The 19,847-nt window shown below is 41.2% G+C and overlaps 1 protein-coding gene across 2 annotated transcripts in view; it reads left to right on the top strand.

Moving 5' to 3' along the window:
- Positions 1-1,849: 1,849 nt before the first annotated feature.
- Positions 1,850-19,847, top strand: part of tle5 (TLE family member 5, transcriptional modulator) — a 54,515-nt gene continuing 36,517 nt past the window's right edge. The window contains exon 1 of one of the 2 annotated variants that reach the window (XM_085398165.1): positions 1,850-2,749. In XM_085398165.1, coding sequence (XP_085254291.1) covers positions 2,723-2,749 — 27 coding nt within the window. In that variant the 5' untranslated portion in view covers positions 1,850-2,722. The remainder of the gene's footprint in view (positions 2,750-19,847) is intronic. The other variant, XM_085398164.1, reaches the window with a different exon arrangement.

The following is a 19,847-nucleotide window of genomic DNA, read 5'->3' as shown; positions in this document are numbered from 1 at the left end:
TTTCTTATCCTCCTCTCTGTGGGGTTTGAGTCAGGTGTGTGAGCTGGCCAATCAAGTACAGTAACAAGATGGTCAGCAAACCATTTGGTGGTGGTTTTAGCACTGCGGGCAGGTGCTGTGTCCTGCAAAAAAGGAATTTAGCATCACCGTAAAGTGCTCTAAAATATTGTCATACGCTGTGTTGACTTTGGACTTGGTAAAATGCAGCAAGCGCCAACACAAGCAGATGGCATGACACCTCAAATCATCAGACTGGAAAACGTTCACTGGACTTCAGACACTTGGATTCTGAGCCTCGCCTTTATTTTCCAAGAGACAATGTGCTAACTGAACAGTTCTTGTTGTCTTTAGCCCAGGTGAGATGCTGTATAGACGCTGTCACTGGCTCAGGCGTGGTTTGATATTAGGAAAGTACATGAACGAGGTGCTTGATGCTTATTTTGTTTCTAAGGAGCCAGACTTTATTGTAATTTTTAAAGTGGTCTTGAACAGTTTCTACAGCTGATCTAAGAGTTTTTCAAATTTTTTCTTTAGGCATCGGATGCTTTTTCAGTCTTGTCCTTGACCATTTTCAGAGGAATATTATTTTTTGTTTTGTTATGCCACTTAACACTGACCTATGAATCATTCAAGCATACAAAAGGCCCCTAACTGAAGACACAGTTGTCTACACATAACAGACAACTTGGCAAATAATCAGTTTTAAAGTGTATCTTTGAGCACTTTGTTGCCACCAGTCTGACGCAAAAACAAATAAACTGTTTGAATTTTAAGATGACAGTTTGACAGCTATAAGTGTTTTGCCCTAAAAGGTGATTCAAAGAAAGCCAAAGAGGCTTCACACTGTTGAAGAACAAAGGTGGTCAAACTACAGACTGAATTTCAAGCATCCAGACTGTTTTTGCCTCACATACGGTATTTCCATGCATGTTTCCACTTCGGTGCAGTCATTTATTGAATTGTCCCATTTTTCCTAACAAAACGAAGCAACGAGGGGTGATTCAGAACTTTTGCATCTTACCGTAGAGTTAAGGAATTTTCATAACTTCACTCTTAAAAGTATAAAACACTCACTGTGGTTCTATTAAGTTCTATGCCCATAACTGCGAATTTAAAGGTAAATAACAGTCATTTGCTCCCAGTAGAGTAGAGAGTTCACATAAAAGATTTCTTCAGTTCAGCTCTCTACAACAGGGATGTCCATTTTACATCGTTTACTTTGATATTAAGTGGGCCGAACCAGTGAAACTTCTGTTTCTGTCAGTGCAAAGCAGTTTAACTACACATTTAATCCCTGAGATATCTTAATTTAAGAAAAAGAAGTGCAATTTAAGCACTTAAAATTCTCAGCTTTTCTAACTCTGTCAAGTATGACTGCTTGATGTATGAATTGTAAGTGTGGACCTACTTTTAAAAAAGTTTCTGTAGTAGTTTAAAAAAAAAAAGAAATTTCAGTTACGTTATTGTCTGTGTACTTTGGTGTAGTGCGAATGGACATAGGGCAGTTCTGTAAGTCTAAATTTGATTCCCTCATTCAAATGTTTCAAAGCCATTGATGGGCTGGATTAGTGGTTCTCGGACCGATTCTGATGTTTGTCTAACAACTAAAACCTATTTTTAAAATATATATTTTTAATGTATTAATATTATATTTTTTTAATGTAATAATTACTCGTTATTCTTGGCGATAAACTATGGCACACAAACCTCCAGTGGTGAGTGGGGAGAGCCTGTGTGTGCTGACCTGTCCGCATGAGGCGCTGCTTGCTCAGACTTGGGCCTGCTGCTGTAGATCCGCGGGGTGTAGAGCTGCTCTCCGCGCATCTATCCGTGGTGTTTCTGTGTGGGGCGTTCAGCCCAGCAGCGTCGCCTTTGCCTACCCACCAGCTTCGGGAAGGGGCTGACTTTCTGGCTCCGCTGCCGATCCTCCCGCACTCCCTCCGTTCAAGAGGGGATAAACACAGAGTTAAAGTCCAAGCCGGGCAGCGTTGCAGTTTCAGCGTTAGCGGCGATTTTAATTTATTTTTTATCCCCCCTATCTCTCTCGCTCCCTCCACTCACGCGACTCAATTGTTGCCGTTGGACCAAACGGGATTGAACTTGAAACGAACCCGCAGACATTTTGTTATTTCTGAGATTTCTTCTTCACTTTTTTCATCCCTGTGGCGGCTGCGGGGAGCGAGCCGCGAGCTGTAAGGGGGCCAACGGCACGAGGCGAAACACGGTCGGCGTTCACCTTCCGCTCCGCTCGCGGGCTGCATCCAAACATTTAGTGCACGCACAGCGTTATTAATTTACCTGCGCTGAGCTCGCGACGCTGCCGCTCGTGCGCTAAAGCGGAAAGCTTACGACGGCGATGAATCATTTTGACTGACAGCTTTTGAAGAATTAGCTAGCTTTAGCCAGCACTGATGGTGCTTTCCTGCTCACGCTAAAGCAGTAAATACGGGGTCGGGACAACCCAGATAGGACACAGACTCTTTTGCCTCTCTAACGGCCGCAAAGTGCATCACTTATAATCGGCTTAATTTTATATTTATTTATTTTGTTTAAAAGAGGTGGTGGGGTGGGGGGAGTCCCCTAGCTACTGTTAGCTAGTCATCCTGCTAACGCTGGACAGCTCCTGTGTACGGCTGGGCTAGCTTTGGACAAAAGAAAGAGCAACGCAAGGGGAAATATAAACATCGTGTTTGGGAAGGAGAGCAACAAACAAGGAACTGACATGATGTTTCCACAATCAAGGCACTCAGTAAGTGGCTTTTCATTTCAGCACTGTTGTCTGCTACGTGTTTACGCATGCAGGTTGAGTCGAGGAGAGAGGAGATTACGCATGTGACTTGTTTCTTGGCTGCAATTAAACAGAGTTGCGTTTTTGTTTTGTTTTTTAGTAAGAAGAAGCAGTGTTTGTGGGGCAGTAGCACAGTGTTGGTTTCTAACTGGCACCGTTTAGTTCTGTAGAGGACGTGTGGACTCGACATGGCAGTATTTGTAATATTTGCATTGAAAAGCTGTTAAACTTTTTTTTTCTCCCAGATGATTGCACTGAAAATCATCCAAATCAAACCTCAGTTGAATGCTGTCACGTTTCATAACCACACGCTGCTTTCACTCCCTTGTGCCGTTTAGTTTCATTCTCCAAAATGCCAAAAAGCAGGCATTTAGGCAAATTGAGCTGTGCACTGTTACATGCAGGTGGGTGATTTTTTTTTTCCTATTTTATTTATTTATTTATTTTTATGAGTGGAAAATGCACATCTCTGTTCTCCTAAATTCCAAGTTTCCATGGTAACAGATACTAGTCCAGGGCATGCATTCATCAGTGAGGAAGACTCTCAGCCCTTTGGTCAAACATTTATGTTTAGTGACTGGCAGAACTGTGTCACCTGTCACTGCATGGCTTTAGAGCCCTGATTCTATTAGCTAGAAAATTAAATTAAATAAGTATGTTTTTTCAATCTTTCTGGGCTTACATGTGACTTAAAATTACATTGGAAACCTTCTCCATTGTGTTATGAGAAACCTTTTGATGGCCTCCAGTTTTTGCCCTCTGCAAAGGTGAAAGTAACAGAGTGATAGATCCAGGTAAACACAACAAACCGCAAAAAGACTTTTGCTTTGCTGTTATGAATCATGCCCTCTGTTTTTCTCTGGCAACATTTTGTTGCCACCGCTAGTTCTCTTACTGTTGAAAGGGTAAGGGTTGTTTGCTGAAGCCGAAACCAGAATGTCTTCTGACACGAATGCTTTGCCCTTTGGCAGTCTGTGTGGCAGCCTGATTATGCTGCACTGTGCTGCTGCTGCCCACTGATGTGAGTCTTCAGAAGTAGGATGGAAGGATTTGGGAACCTCTGGTTGCAGTCTGGCTTGTCAGATCGGTGAAACCCTTCATAAGCACAGAGTCCCAAGAAACCTCAGCTAAATTATGTTATTTTCAATGCCATCTGCAAATCCGAGAATACATAAGTCTCTGTTTATCCTTATGAATATCTCCTAAAGTAGAGAGTTTATCAGAGGTATGAAAGCAAGAGGAAAAAAATTTATTTGTCTACAACCATTTTATTAGCATAATAACCAAATCAGATACAATTACAGCCTCTTACATTTTGTTTGTCTTTGTGCTAATTAATATGCTTCAGTTACAAACAGACCTTTCACAGTTGTTGAGGTTTGTGTAGCTACAACGTGTAGTTACATATTTTGGAAAGTGCAGGTCCAGCATGGCGTATGGAGCTCTCTGAGGTCTACCCTGTAGATTAAACACAGTACTACAAATCAAACATTAGACAGGACACAAATCCGTTATTCTTTATGTGTATTTAAAACTGCTGAATTTCATGTGAGAGAAAGCAGATTTGAATTATTGCTTCACTAACAAACTGCAGTTCAAGGTGGCTCTCATGAGCTTGGGAGACCACTCCCCCTTTCCCTCGTAATCCATTCCCAAACCCTGCATTTATTGCAGATGTACTAAATTGAACCCTAATGCATAGAAAACACCTTGTTCTTAGTAGCAGAGCAATCCAGTTTAAACAGTTACGCAACTTTAGAGCCAGTGTAATCTACACCAATACTTGCATCAAACAGAAAACCGATAGCTGCCAAGAGGCTCGATGGATTCAAATGCAGTGTAGCGCTGCTCCTGTTCTGACAAGATGTTTTGGACTTCCTCTTCATAACGTGCACTGTCAAGTGGCAAGAATGGGTTGACATTAAAGTTCTGCCTGCATATGAGGATTTCCTCGGGTCACAGGGTGGCAGCGTACTTGACTGCTTGCTTTAAATGTGTTCACTGAACTGATCATGGTGATTTCATCTTTATCCTCACCCCGCAGTTCTAAATTAAATTCATCGAGCAGGCCGGTCAGATCTGTCAGGAACGCTAAGTCCAAAAGCTACTGGCAGTCCTCTAGTTTTGCATGTTTTCAAGCTTCAGAAAACCAACTCTTTTAGGTTGTGTTCATACCTCTGAAAATTTCCTTAGTAAGAACAAATGGGCTTAGAATTTGACAACGTTTGCATACAAGTACTTTTGTGCCATCTGGTTACAATTTAGTTATTTCCTTACTGTGAAAAATTGCAAGTGTGTATGTGAGAGACACTGGGGAGTTTTTATTTGTCACTTTCACCATGAAGACAGTAACATGTTGAACTTGTTTACAGATAGAGATGAATACTTGAGTCTACCTTGATTAGAGGACAGAAGTGGATAGATATCAGGTACAGAAACAGGAAAAACTGTAAAGTCATAACATTTAGTAGCATTTAAAAAAAAATACTGAAAGTTAATGTTAAGTGTTTGTTCTGTGTAACAGTCAATTGAGTCTGTTAGGTTACCTAATTTTTGTAGTGGCTGTCTAAAAGAAAACAAGTACCACCTGTGCATAGTCCCAGCAGTGTTGCAACTTGAGTCTCCTGATAGAAAAGAACATTTAGTCATTATAGTTATTCATATAAACACTGGTGTACATTTTTGTGTAAGGTGTGTTGTGTAAACCACAACACTGTGGAGCTACTGCAATAACGCAGCTGCCAGCACCTTGTTTACTTAGTTGTTTACTTGCACTTACTGCAAGCATCAATAAAACATTGTTCGGTACTTTTTTTTTTTTTTGCATTGTCATTTACGCAAATTTTATTGAAAAATTGTGATGTCATTTTGAGGCTATATCGCCCACTCCTAATTGTGCATGACTATCTCTGGAAGAGAAAGTTATTATTGTAGCTTTTGTCTTTGTCTTTGCCAGAGTGCTGGTTACCACAACACTGTGTATATCCTCCCAGATACTCCTAACATTTGAGTGAATAACAACCTCTGCATTTTGTTTGCTTCCAGTGGATCTCTGTGGATCCTAAAGAAAACCTTTTATCAGAGAGTACAGTAAAGGTACTTATGTCAGACAGTTGTTTTTATTGTATTATTAATATTAAAACCTGCACCTCACATTGGGTAATTACTGGGACGAGATGCCATCTTCGGTCTTCTCTCGTCTCTGGTTGAAGTTATAAACCAGTCACCTCCTGATGGAGTGAGTCCTCAGTCACCTTTTCCAAGGTGAGAGCAGCTGGGCCACTCCACTCCTGCCTGTCTACTTATCTAGGAGGTTATTTTTCTAATCCAATTGAGTGCTCTTTACGCTTTATTGGAGTATTAAGACCAAACTCACAGGATTAGACGTGGGGTTTGGGAATTTAACGTCTTTTCACCGGAGCTGCAGCTGGTTCAGTCTTAACCGACTACAGTCGGTCACGCCTAACCTTTCACATACACACCGCCCTCCACTGTGATTTTTCACATAAATAAACTGTACAAACACACACATTCTCTGTTCAGATCCTCTCTTCAGTTGCTGCTGTTGTCATAAAGGTTCAGGGATGGGAAGTATATGTGACACCCATATAGATATGAGTGTCACCGATAAGGACCTGGCGGATGAGAGAAGTGGCACCGCGATATAGCAAACTGATGGGTCTCGCAAACAAATTTAGTTACATACACATTCAACAATCCTCTCATGTCAGATTTTCAGGGGAAGCTTTTATTGGTTGGGATGGTTATTAAAATATTTAGGTATTTTTTAAAGCTGTTGACTTTACTGAGACACTTGAGGCACATTTCCTCAATGCAAAGTGTATCTAAAAGGCATATTTGCAGAGGCCGGTAGGCTTTTAGCTGTTTCATAATTGTACACAAGTGACAGATTTTCCCGTCTCCGTACTTTTTGCTGTTTGGATAGTTGCTTCTTTCCACGGATATCTGAACCCATGGACCATATCAGCTAAGTCGATAACATTACAATTTTAGCAAACATTTAAGTGCAATTTATTTGCTTCATTGTATTTTCAGTCCACTCTACCTTTGTTGAAGCTACAGATTTAAATATACTGATTCTAATTTTTTTTATAGGTTTCATATACACTGAAGCAAACGCTATCATATTGTCTGACGCTGGGAATACAACGGGCAGCTGGGTCTTGGAAGCAGTTTTGTTCCATACTTGGCATGGCTTTAGATCAGACTGGGAGCATTTCAGAAGCAGTGTTCAGTCTGTATAAGGTCTTTTAATTTGAAAATTGATTAGATTCTCTTTGCTATTCCTGTGGCTTGATTTCCTGCCCTCCTCAAGTGTTCTGTGCAACTTGACTGCTTCGGTTAAAAGCAGCACAGAGTGGAGAACTGCTGCAGGAACGCTTCTGAAATATCTGCTGGAATTACAAGTTGTTTTAGGTGAGAATAAAAAATGTGACCTCAATGACAAAGAAGAGGCTATCTTCAGCTGCTCTGTTGTTCACAAGGGGTCTTCACAGTAGGTAGCTCGGCATGTTTGATTTGGCAGAGTTTTTACGCTGGATGCCCTTCCTGATGCAACCCAATAAGGACTTGTGTCTCCTCCGGGATCCACTCGGGACACGATCAGTTGGCGAATATGTAAACACTGAACTCGACCTTGACCTTAAGCACAGTTTGGGTGAACACCCATTAGTTTATCAGTAATATTTTAGGAAAAATAGAGATTCTTGTGAATTTTGGTCAGTGCATCCCTTGCTGTGAGCTTATTGGTCATTTTACCGTTTAAGCTATTCATACATGATTTTTGTTAAGTGAGTAGGCCAGTTCATTGCATGCTGCTTGGTTATTACATTTGTTTGCTATACTATGAAGCACTTTGAAAACAGCCACAGCAGATAGAACATGCTGTTGAAAAAGTGAGTAATTACGTTGAAAATGATAAAAGTCCAAAAACAACAAAAGTAAGAACAACTATAATACAATAAAAAACAAATAAGATCACTGTTTCTGTATAAATTGGCATTGCTAGTCAGATGACTGGTGAGCTAGTGTAACAGTAATCGAGCCAAGACTATAATAAATGCATTTATTACTGTCTAAATTCTGCCTATGGAGGAAAGGTTTCACCATTGCCAATTACCTTAAATGAAAGAAGCTAGATTTCACTAGTGCACCAATTTAACTGGCCATCTAAGCGATGATGCCACCAAATACTTACAAAAGCAGGAGATAGAGTTGACTATCATCAGCATACCAGTGAAAGGAGGTTCCAATTTTTTTGAACGGATCCCAGTGGAAGCCCTTAAATTGAGCCCTGTGGAACTCCGCATTGCAGGGATCAGAATCAGTGAGACAGAAAATAGTTGGAAAATAGACCTAAAGAAGTGCCACAAGATGCTGTAAACAACTTATTAGGATATCATAGTCGACTCTATCAAAAGCAGCGGTTAGATCAAGCAGAAGAAGAATTACATAGTCACCAGAATCTGTACTAGGAAGGGTTTTAAATGTGGATTGAAAAAACTCCCAGATATCATGCTTTTCCAAAAAAGGTAAGTTGAAAATTGGTTGCTAGTAGAGCAGGGCAATATGACCAAAAATATTTATCACGATATACATTTGAAAATTTGCGATAACGATATAACTGACGATATAACTGACACTAGACAAAATACTTTGCAACTCCACAACTTTATTAGTGCAAAAAAAAAAAAATCTATGTATTTTCACTTAAACAAGCAGCTGTTTTTTTGTTTTTTTTAAAATATGCATTAGTTATATAACAATTTAACAGTGCAAATGCAAATTCCTCGCTGACAGTTTAACCAAAAGGCATTTCCAGTGGAAACTGGCCGACATATCCTCAGCACAACCATGTAGAATATCCACAAAACTTAAAAAGAGGTTATACACACACAATACGGTAATATTATGTTGAAGCACAGTACGTATCACTCCGCGAGGCTCCTGCCTACGATAGCCGTAATGCTCCGACAATCCATCAAGCGGTGCGGCTTCGTAGCTTAGCAAAGTCGTACTAAAACATTTGACAGATTTTCGAGCGCCGTGTACCACATAAAATCGTTTTGAGGTCAGTAAACACAACCAGAATTCATACATAAGGCACACAGGATTATAAGGGGCTCTGTCGATTTTCAGAAAAATCAAAGGATTGATTTTAAGTGTGCTGTATTTTCCAAAAAACACGGTAATAACGACGGCCCACTAGCATGCGCTACCAAAAATAGTGCTTTGTTGTGTATCTGACGGACGAAAGCCAAACCAGTTCAAACCCACTGAAGTTGCAGCATTTTTGCAAACCAGTTCTGGTTCATCTGTTTCATTCAACGATCCACTTTCGCCCTTCTTATTCTGCGTCGCCGCCATGCTTTTTCCGCCATGTGTGTATGAAAACAAAGGCACTACACATGCGTGTTTTACCCATATTCTATCGCCATATTTCATTTTCTTGTCGTTGCCCAACATTATACCGGTATTACCGTGAATGGTATGATATAGCCCAGCCCTAGTTGCTAGTGGACATTTTAACCTCCAGTTGCCAAGGTAACCCTGTAATGTAATTGCCACCCACTCATATGTCAAAGAGCCCCGCAGATGCTGGTCTAAAATGTCCTTCAGTGAGTTATCTGATGTTCATATATCAGCTAAGGAATCAAATATTTTACACTTGTAGTTAAAAAAGAATTGGAGTAATCTCAGCGGACTGACACATTTCTAAGGTTTTTAAACATCTGGCACAGTGCTCATCGCTTTGGTTTCTAAGTTCCTTGGTTTATAGTGGAAAGTTGGAAATTTCAAATTGTACTGTAACTTTCACATAATTTATTACAGCGTTAAAAAGAAGTAAATATACACAATTAACTTTCACATTGTGTTTGTGTTATTAGTTGGTGCTTTATGGCATCGGAATAATTGTTTTTCCATAGAACTTTCGAGAAAGTTGAACGTGCACTCCTCAGCTGGCAGTGATGGAGGAGGATATCTTAGTTAGCGTATTGTCTGTCTTGTCTTAATGTTGGTTTAAAATGGAGCACTGTAACAAAAAATAATTTCCCCCAGGGATCAATAAAGTATTCTGATTCTGATTCTGATTCTGATATCCAGCCCAAAGAGCTGCAGCATGGCTCTGACTCTACTGTTAGAACCAGTGGGAGAGTTTGGTACAACCCAGCTGTGGACAATAACTTGTGCTGAGCGCTGAGCAGAGAATCCAGGTCTTGTTAAAACCACGCGGCTTAGCTGGCTTATCCAGTGCCTGTGCAAAATATTGCGGCTGTGGACAGAGCAGAGTTGACTGCTCCTGTTGTAAGACAGAGATGTTGTATTTAAGCTGATGCACTGCTGGCTCAGCGGTTGAATTGATATTTTTTGTTTGCGCTTCTTTTCATGTTGACACTAGTGATCTTTATTTGGCGCTGGAAGGGCGCCAGATTTTCTCCATGCAAGAAAAACCCTCATGTCTGAGTGTCAGAATCCTTTAATATATTGATACAGCCAGCAACGTTGCATATTCCATGTCTGAAAAGGGCTTTAGAAACAAAGAAGACTAAGGTTTCTGAGGTTTAACGGGGATTCACTTGTCATTTTATGTCAGTGGGCACGTTTTAATCCCCCGTTGCAGGTTACGGGCACAGTTCATTGGTTTAAGAGGGAAAAGCCTCATTTGATCGTGGCACAGTGCCTGACCCAGTTGACAGCATTTGCCATATTGTTTGGGTGTTGATTAATCCTAATGCAGCTTCAACAAAGCTGGCAGTGGCGTGAAAGTGGAGCAACCGAGAGGCCTGGTGCCAAATCCAGAGAGTAGCGCAAGTAATATGGGAGGCAAAATCTCACAAGTCCCCTGAGCATGTGCTCGACTGTAGAGATGGCCACAGGTTGCGCGCGCGCGCGCACACACACACACACACACACACACACACACACACACACACACACACACACACACACTTCCACCTCCTCTTGTCTGTCTCCCTTTATCATGTGTTTCCTCCCAGATCTAATGTAGTGGTGGGAGGGTCAGGGGCAGAGGGTGCACAGGCATTATTAAGCCCACTTGAATTAACAGAACAGCCCCCAGCCTTTCCTCTAAAGCCTCCAGCTGGGGAGAGCTTAATCCCCATGGTCCCCTGTCTCGCCCATTAAACAAACTCCCCCCGCCCCTGCTCCATTGCTCTGCTGCACACACACAGACACACAGTAACGTGTGTCTGTGTGTGTGTATGAGAGAGAGCAACAAGCTTAACTATGTGTGTCCGATGATTGGCGAGGGGGGGGGGTACTGGACATTAGTGCGTGCACAGAGGCGAGCATAAAAACGCACAAACATGCACGTTGGCTTTATTTTCTGGTAATTATTGCTCTAGTACATGCATAGAAATAAAAGGATTTTTCCCTTTCAACGTCAATAAGAGCCCCCTCCCCCTCTCTCTCTCTCTCTCTCTCACACACACACACACACATTCTTACCAGCCTCAAGGGTCTTATCTGCTTTTTGTATCTGGGGAAAAAATTGAATGTGGGGCTTGACACACGCAGACCAGCAGATGTCTGGGTCATTGAGGTTAGGCCAGCTGATTAGCATGACAAACACAGCCCTGCATGTGCCCCCCACCTACCAACCCACCCAAACATCACCAACCTGCAGGAGGCCCCTCATTTAAGTGGCCGAGTAGAGGCCATGGGTCACAGGTGATGTTGATTTTGGTGAAAGGCCACGGTGGATGATTGTAAGAGTGCTTTGGGGTTTGGCTAAAATGGAGGGGTGTAGATTGGTACAGTCCTTCTCTTGTTGAGCATACACACATACTGACTTAGACTCAAGTAGGCAGAAAAGATGCGAGTACAGATTCAGACACTGACTTATACCTCCTGCTGGTGGCTGGCTTCCCAAACTCTGCAAATGCACATTGGACGACAGTGAGCTGAGTCTGTTCCTTTTTCTTCTTTGTTTCTAAACACAGAAAGCCCAGCTAAAAATGAGAAAACACTGCAGTGCCAGCATAATTTTCATGGTTTCTTTTTCTTCAACAACCCATTTATGTGTTTGGTTGTAGAAGGAACCGTTTCTGCTCACCTATAGAGTAGATCAGATGTGGGAACATGCTATGTAGTCAAAACAATAGATGGATGTAGTCATTCATGTATTGTGCATATTGAAGCCTTGCCATGTTCTTTTTTTTTTGAGCAAGAAATTATTATATTTGGATTAGAGATTCACCAGTTGACTGTCCAGAGACAAGAATTGGTCTGTTTCCACTGCTCTCCGCTCATATGACCATTAAAGCGCTAGTCTGTGTTATGCCACAAAGCCGCACAGGCAAATAGTTGGACACACACTTAAAGCCACTTACTTTGTTGTTAGCTTGGAACTGAGTGAAGACTCAGACATTTCACTAAAGTAAACAGCAGAGAAAACCGCATAAATGTTCGTGACATCAAACCTAATGAGTCACTTAAACATGGACATTTTATAGAAATTAACAAAGAAAAAGTGGCTTAAACTAGAGCTATCCAGAACTCTGAGCCAGCCACAAACTAACAGCCTCAGTCTGAGCAAAGGATAAAAACAGTTATGAGAAAAATTATGGAGCCGCATGAATCCGAGAGAAAGGTTTAATGTCCTGTTATTTAGTGAAGTTATAAAGTATATGTGTTGTATAGGCTGTCAGTTTTAGTTCTTAGAAAGAATAAGAATAATTGGCAGATAGCAAATAATCAGAAATCATAATTTGCTGAGGAAATTGCAATCGGTGCTGCTCTAATTTGCACAAGAAGTAAAGTGCTTCAGACCTGTCATAGTTTCTGTATCTGCAAACCTGCTAGAGTGTGCTTGGGTGACATAAATTTTGTCCACATACTGTGTGTGCGAGGCTCCGTGCACACGTCTGCTTTCCTGTAAATTTTATATGATCACACAGACTGAGAAACTGCACTGCAGTGTATCAATTATACACATGGACCCTTCAGGCAGACTTCCAGCAGAATTCCCAGAAGTAGAACAAGAGTGACGATCGGTCCATGGTGTTTGAACTGCCGAGGGGCGCAATGCAAAGACACATCTGATTAATCTAATTACAATTTCACTGACCAAAACTTCTTGGATGAACTTTACACAAGAAGCTATATTATTAGTTATATAGCTGCATTAAAAATGCTCAAAAAGGCATCAACAGCACAAACAAAGTTAATAGATCAGTGGCTTCACTTAATTGATTTGTATTTGGGTTTGCCTTGATGATAGCATAGGGGTAACTGGGGTTCTGTGGTTCATGATTGCCATTTTAACCCCTTACCTTGCAGTTCCCCGCATGTATGCCTTCTTTGTGTTTGACTCCATAAATAAGTTGTCTTTTGCACGTCATCAGTTTGACAAGTTACTAGAAAAATATGACCATGTTTTTGTGAAATGGGGTGAAGAAAAGGCAGATTAATGTAAATTTTAATTCACTACTGTTGGGAAAATATTAAGAGTTGAGTGCATTAAGATAAATTGAGACTGAAAAAGATGACGTTATAAACAACATGGTAATGGACTGGCTTGCATATAGGGGCTTTTCTGGAGTTGCTGACCACTCTAAGCACTTTCAACTTCAACCCACATTTATACATTCACACATTGCTTCATTCTATACACTTAAAGCACTTTGTCTGCCACTTCTGGCTATTTTAGAAGCACGAGTTAACCTAACATGGATTTAACCTGAGCACTCAGAGGAAACCCATGCATGCAAAGGGAGAACATGCGAAACCCCAGTCTGGATTAAAAGTCGAAATCTTCTTGCTGTGGAATGACAGTGCTGAAAACGTCATCACTGTACTGTTTATAGTTTTTCATGTAATAATTGTTGACGGTTAGCGTTTTCTCATCATACAAATATCGATGCTATTTTAGTTTGCTGCTGCTTCAGTTGAGCAGACGCTGTAGTGTTCGGTGATTCAGATTCTTCACCCACATCACGATTTATGCTCTGAGTCAGTTTCAGCCTCTTTTGGCTTTTATCAATATTGTTTCCACTGCAGTTTAGCCAAAGCTAAAGCATACTGTACATTAGTTAGTTTGAACTTTTAAAAAAGTTATTGACGTTTCCATGCAGTTGTTTTTTTTTTTTAAATGCGATAAAGGATTCATAAGTATGTCTGCAAAGAGGAATATTTTTTAAGTATATTATGTATAACAACAAACGCACAAGCACCTTGGAGTTTATGGCACCCCAGAGAAGCATATGGCTTGAACAAAGTACTGAATCAAGAGGACTGAAAACGTGTCACCGCTCTATAAATGATGCACTTCCCTGCTGGGCCAATCAGTTACAAAACTCTCACCTTGTGGTGATTTTATAAATAAATAAATAAAGAGAAATTAACATGATTATCCACCGATTCTGAGGAAAGAAATAAACAACTAATGGCGTATTTTTAAGTTACAAGCAAGGCTAAACCTTTATGAGAGAGCTCGTAAATGCTTGTTATGTGCTGTATGTGTTACAGTTACTGTCATTAAAAAATAAAATAATTGTAATTTTAAAATGAAAATATATTTCATAATAATTATTTTCATTTTAGCTCCTCCCCTAAACTTCTTTAGTGGCGAGGAGTCAATTATCCATCTCTTATCTGTCTATTTGTCCATCTATCTGACTCCAATTCACAAGATTCAGTATTCCTCCTTGAAACTTGAACACACTGATCACAAAATGATGATAAATGTCTTTATCCAAAATGTGCTCAAGGTCATATTTGTCTTTTTTCGATCACTTTTCCATTTTATAGGAGTACTGGTCAGATTTTGTGAGCCTATTTAGCTTCTCAGTGTCTTTTCTTACTGTCACTTAGTCCAATACAGGTAACCAATGAAAACAAAACTTTCCTTATGTATTTCACACATTGCAGTAACCTATGAATTGTGATGGATCACAAGCCAGATGAGGGACTGCGTCATTGACATTCTGGTTCTGTATGATTATAATACAGAAACTAAAGGATCCGCAGAAGCATGAGACTTGCCAGTTGAGTTGTCGGTGCATCACTTTGTCAGCTCGGGCTGCTTTGCTTTACACAAAGTACCACAGCAAATTTACCAGAAAGAATGTGACCATAAACAAAAACAGATGTCCTGTTGTTGGTTTCGCTCAAACCTGCGGGAGACACTGATGTGTGTGTTTCTGAGTGTGCATGCGTGTATTTCTGCTGCATTGCCTTCACGGACGAGGCCTGCATGTCAAGGTTACAAATTCACAAGTAATAGACGGCTTTGTTGACGTGGGATGTCCTTTTATTGTCTGTATACATTCTTCTCTTTTAGCATGTGTACAAATTGTGTGTGCGTGCGTGCGTTTCCACACAAAAAAATGTGGTAATGACTTTGTGCGTGTGTGTCTTTGCATGCATCTTCGCAAGTTCCTCTTAAAGTGCGTGTGTGGTTTTCTCGTGTGGGAGTTAATGTTGGGGGGATGTAGTGAGGAACTGCATCAGTATTCAGCAGTTGCTTCCTAGGAGGAGAGTGTGGGAGGTGGGAAGAAAGGAGGGTGGCGGTGGGTGGGGTAAACCTTCCCCAGAGCAGAACGGTGCGATGGGCTGGAACAAAGCGGCTCGACGGGAGGCGGCTTGATTGCCCCTGCCTGGCCACAGCCCGCAGATCTGCCAATGTGCAAAGGAGAATTAGCTGTTCTGTTTGTGTGCCTAACAGCGGTAAGGCCATGACTGAAACAATATGCTACCACATCCCCACCAACAGCCTTTTCATTCAAGAGCAGGGCAATGAGAACCTCCCTTGTTCAGTCTGTCCTGGTCCCATTACTATAAAAAACTAATTTGCATGCTGTTGGCGTAAACATGAAATCAAATAGAGCTCATCAGCATACACTTGAAATTACAATACTCTGATAGAAAACAATATGTGCCAAAGAACTTTGGAGTTCCCCCGGTGTTGCCCAAATGTCAGAGCTCCAGCTTTCTCCTTTCATTGTTAACTTGTTGCAAATTTATCTAATCTTCCCTTCTTCGTTCCTGTTTTTTTTCTCCTCCTTTGGCTGTTGTAAGTAATAACCTTGGTTTTTACAAGCAGGCATCAATCATCTACACAGCCGTACTGGGTGTAATCTTAAAGCCCCCCTTCTGCGAGTCTGGCTTTAATCTCAGCCATGGTTTCCAAACCCACAGTACTGTCGGCCTCACCACTTTCCCCACTTTTGACAAATTGCCCATTTCCCTTGGCTTTGCAATCTCTGCACTCTTTTCCTGTGGTGTGTGTGTGTGTTACACTATGCCTCCCCCACCTTATGTTAGGTCTTATTGTGTACAAGCCTGCGTGCGTGTGGGTATAGTGTACTATATTTTTGTACACAGGTGCATCTGTGTTTGCAGGGCAGTGTGCTATAACTGTCGTGTTTGTATGTGTTTGTACTGTGTACTTGGCTGGCCTTGCCAGGGGGGTCAAGATAGTTCAGAATGGGGAGGGAAGGTAAGACATGCCAAGCCTATGTTTGCAAGGGCACTTCTCTCGAAGTGATAAAAGTAGAATAATCCCCTTTAAGGCGTCTTAACGAGGCCAAATCTGTTGGGCTGCAAGAGGGAGGTGTGTGTGTATGTGTGCTTGTGTGTTGTGGGGATAATGCTGCAGAAATGGGGGTAAGCCTCTGCTTGGTTTGTGAGAGATAATAATCAAAATCAAATTCCTGGCCGAAACAGGATTAGGCTCTCCCCGTGCTCTAAAGCCCCTGTCCAGAGCGGCTGAAGACACAATCCTATTCCTCAGCCTCTCCTCTCTGATACACATACACACACTTAGCCGCTAACATAGCGAGGCTTCTTTTTGGCCCAGACAGAGTTGGCTGGGGGTGAGCTTGGATGTGGGCCAGTTAGCCCTGTCCCTCTCTCAGATCACTGGGCTCATATGCTTTAGTCCAAACACTAATCCGGGATATTTAGATGGAATTGTTTGGTTGGAGCTATTCTTAGATGGAGGATGTGATCTTGTTTGCTGCTCGTGTATTAGCAAAAAGCTTAAGCCCTCAAAGGCTCTGTGAATCATGTCAGGATGGATTTTTGCTGAAACGTTTGCCCAAATAAACGCACACACCATGCGTTCGTTTCACCAGTACAAAGAGACGGGATGATGCTGAAAGTGGAATGACTGCAGTCGTGCTCAGACAAATGGGCGATGGATTGCATGTATATTTATAAATGCAGACAGACATTGTTTACAGCACATGTTGGAATCAGTCTGAGTCGATGAGTGAAACTCATCTGCGATGTGTGCCTTTGCCATAAGGTCAGGTGGCTGTCAGCCTGTTATATTCCTATGTAAAAGCAAGGTTTTTTGCAGTTAAATCGGCATACTGCAGCAACTTCATCACTAAAGGCGGAGGATTTTCTTACTTTCTGTTTCAGTTCTGTGCATTAGGGCTGGGCTATATCATACCGTTCACGGTAATACTGGTGTAATGTTGGGCAACAATAAGAAAATGAAATATCGCGATAGAATATGGGTAAAACGCGCATGCACAGTGCCTTTGTTTACATACGGACATGGCGGCGACGCAGAATGAGAAGGGCGAAAGTGGATCGTTAAATGAAACAGATGAACCAGAACTGGTTTGTAAAAATGCTGCAACTTCAGTGGTGTGGAACTGGTTTGGCTTTCGTCCGTCAGATACACAACAAAGCACTATTTTTGGTAGCGCATGCTAGTGGGCCGTCGTTATTACCGTGTTTTTTGGAAAATACGGCACACTTAAAATCAATCCTTTGATTTTTCTGAAAATCGACAGAGCCCCTTATAATCCCGTGTGCCTTATGTATGAACTCTGGTTGTGTTTACTGACCTCGAAACGATTTTATGTACACGGCGCTCGAAAATCTGTCAAATGTTTCAGTACGATTTTGCTACGAACCCGCACCGCTTGATGGATTGTTGGAGCATTACGGCTATCGTAGTCAGGCGCCTCACTGTGCTTCAACATAATATTACCGTATTGTATGTGTATAAGCTCTTTTTAAGTTTTGTGGATATTATACATGGTTATGCTGAGGATATGTCGGCCAGTTTCCACTGGAAACGCCTTTTGGTTAAACTGTCAGCGAGGAATTTGCATTTGCACTGTTAATTTTTTTTATATAACTTTAATGCATATAAAACAGCTGCTCGTTTAAGTGAAAATACATTGATGATTTTCTTTGCACTAATAAAGTTGAGTAGTTGTAAAGTATTTTGTCTAGTGTCAGTTATATCATCAGTTATATCGTTATCGCAAATTTTCAAATGTATATCGTGATAAATATTTTTGGTCATATCGCCCTGCTCTACCGTGCATTACTGGCTGGACTCCAAATGCAAGTAGTTAATGTGAATTTCTCTGTTGAAAGCCACAGGTTTGCAGATTTTTTTTAAAATCACAAACAGATTGCACTTAACTGCCAACTTCTCCCCATTAAATCATAGACTGACTCCATCTTTGAAACGGCTATTTCAAAGACGGTGCGTTTGCAAATTATTTTTTCACACCGTTGCAATACTTTTGTTGTTCTGCGGTCTCCGACTGCTGCTTTCTCTGGTGTGACTGTAGCATTATAAAGCAGCTGTACACACAGGTTTGACATGCTATCTAAATTGAGTTAAATTTCAGTGAATACTAGTGCATAAAAACTGCTTGTATAAAATCATCAAATTTAATAAAAGCTGCCAGAAAGTTTACAGACTTTGACTCCACACACTCTTCCAGCTGGAAGTTATACTTATGTCACCGTCTTTGCTCTTGAGGAAATCTCCCATTGATTTTAAATCATGACAGCGCACAGAATGGATGCACCAACACCGCATTTCTACTGCAGTCAGTGAACGTGGCTGTAGCAGGTGTGAGAGTAGTACACAGGTGGTGCATATCAGTTTTATAGTCATGAAGTGTTTGTATTTTAAAAAAAGCACTGAGTTTTATTGTTGTATTTCCTGTGTATTATCTATTTGTCTTTACTTATTCCTGTTGCATAAAGTCAGTAAAATACATGGCAGGTATATGTGCTGGTTTCAGAATCATACAGAGCCTACAGATTCAGATTCATGACGAGTATTTGGTGTACATTATCACTGGATTTTTAGGGTGCTTCTCACTTTTATGGTTGAAAATCTGCATTATTATTATTGAGTCCTTGGTATTAAGATATGTCTAAATGTAAGCACTTGTACTTGGTGTGAAAGTAAGTTGAACTGGGGCATCGCCCACATGCATACTGCCAGCAGTAAATTACCCATACAATGTATAATCTCACCATCAGACTCAGCTAAAAAAAGAATACTCTTTATTTTTTTGCTTTCAGCAGAAAAAAAAAATCAGATGGAAACACTTGTTCTTTTCAGTCACGTAGAAAAAAACGTCACGCCTGAAGAATAATAATATGCCTATACTCCACACTCAGATGGGCAGTGGGAATCTGTGATGGACAGAAAAGCCGGATGGCTCAAATGGCATCCTTGAGACTGTTGCTATGGAGCAAACACATCCTGGCATTGAAAAATAGGCCAACTGTTCGTCAGTGTGGATCTTCTGCATTCATTTAAAAGTGGGAGTGAGATAACATCCAGTCATTAGTGAGTGATTACAATGCCAAGGTTTCATCCCTGCCCCCAGCACACACATACATGCACGCAAACGCACACACACACACACACACACACACACACACAGAAACACACTCCGGCTGAGATGTAAACAGTTAGGCAGTGCTCCAGGAAATACAATCCCCACACTGCTGCTACCCTCAGGCAGGATTTATACTGAGGAGGATGTTTTCCAATGTATCCTGCTGTTATTGTGTGTGTGTGTGTGTGTGTGTGTGTGTGTGTGTGTGTGTGTGTGTGTGTGTGTGTGTGTGTGTGTGTGTGTGTGTGTTTGTGTGCGTGCGTGCGTCACTGTGTGTGTGTGTGTGTGGATACATGCTGCTGTCTCCGCTCTGTTGGTGTGTCTAAATGCTCCACTGTATTCTTGTATTGTTGGTGTGTCTAATCACTGTAGTGTGATCTATGTGTGTGTGCGTAAAGCTG

Source organism: Rhamphochromis longiceps, linkage group LG23 (genome assembly GCF_057381845.1).
Source record: "Rhamphochromis longiceps isolate RC_006_pf linkage group LG23, R_longiceps_female_GT1.1, whole genome shotgun sequence".
Classification (NCBI taxonomy): Eukaryota; Metazoa; Chordata; class Actinopteri; order Cichliformes; family Cichlidae; genus Rhamphochromis; species Rhamphochromis longiceps.
The sequence above is the reverse complement of the archived record's forward strand: the minus strand, read 5'-3'. Positions and strand labels throughout refer to the sequence as shown.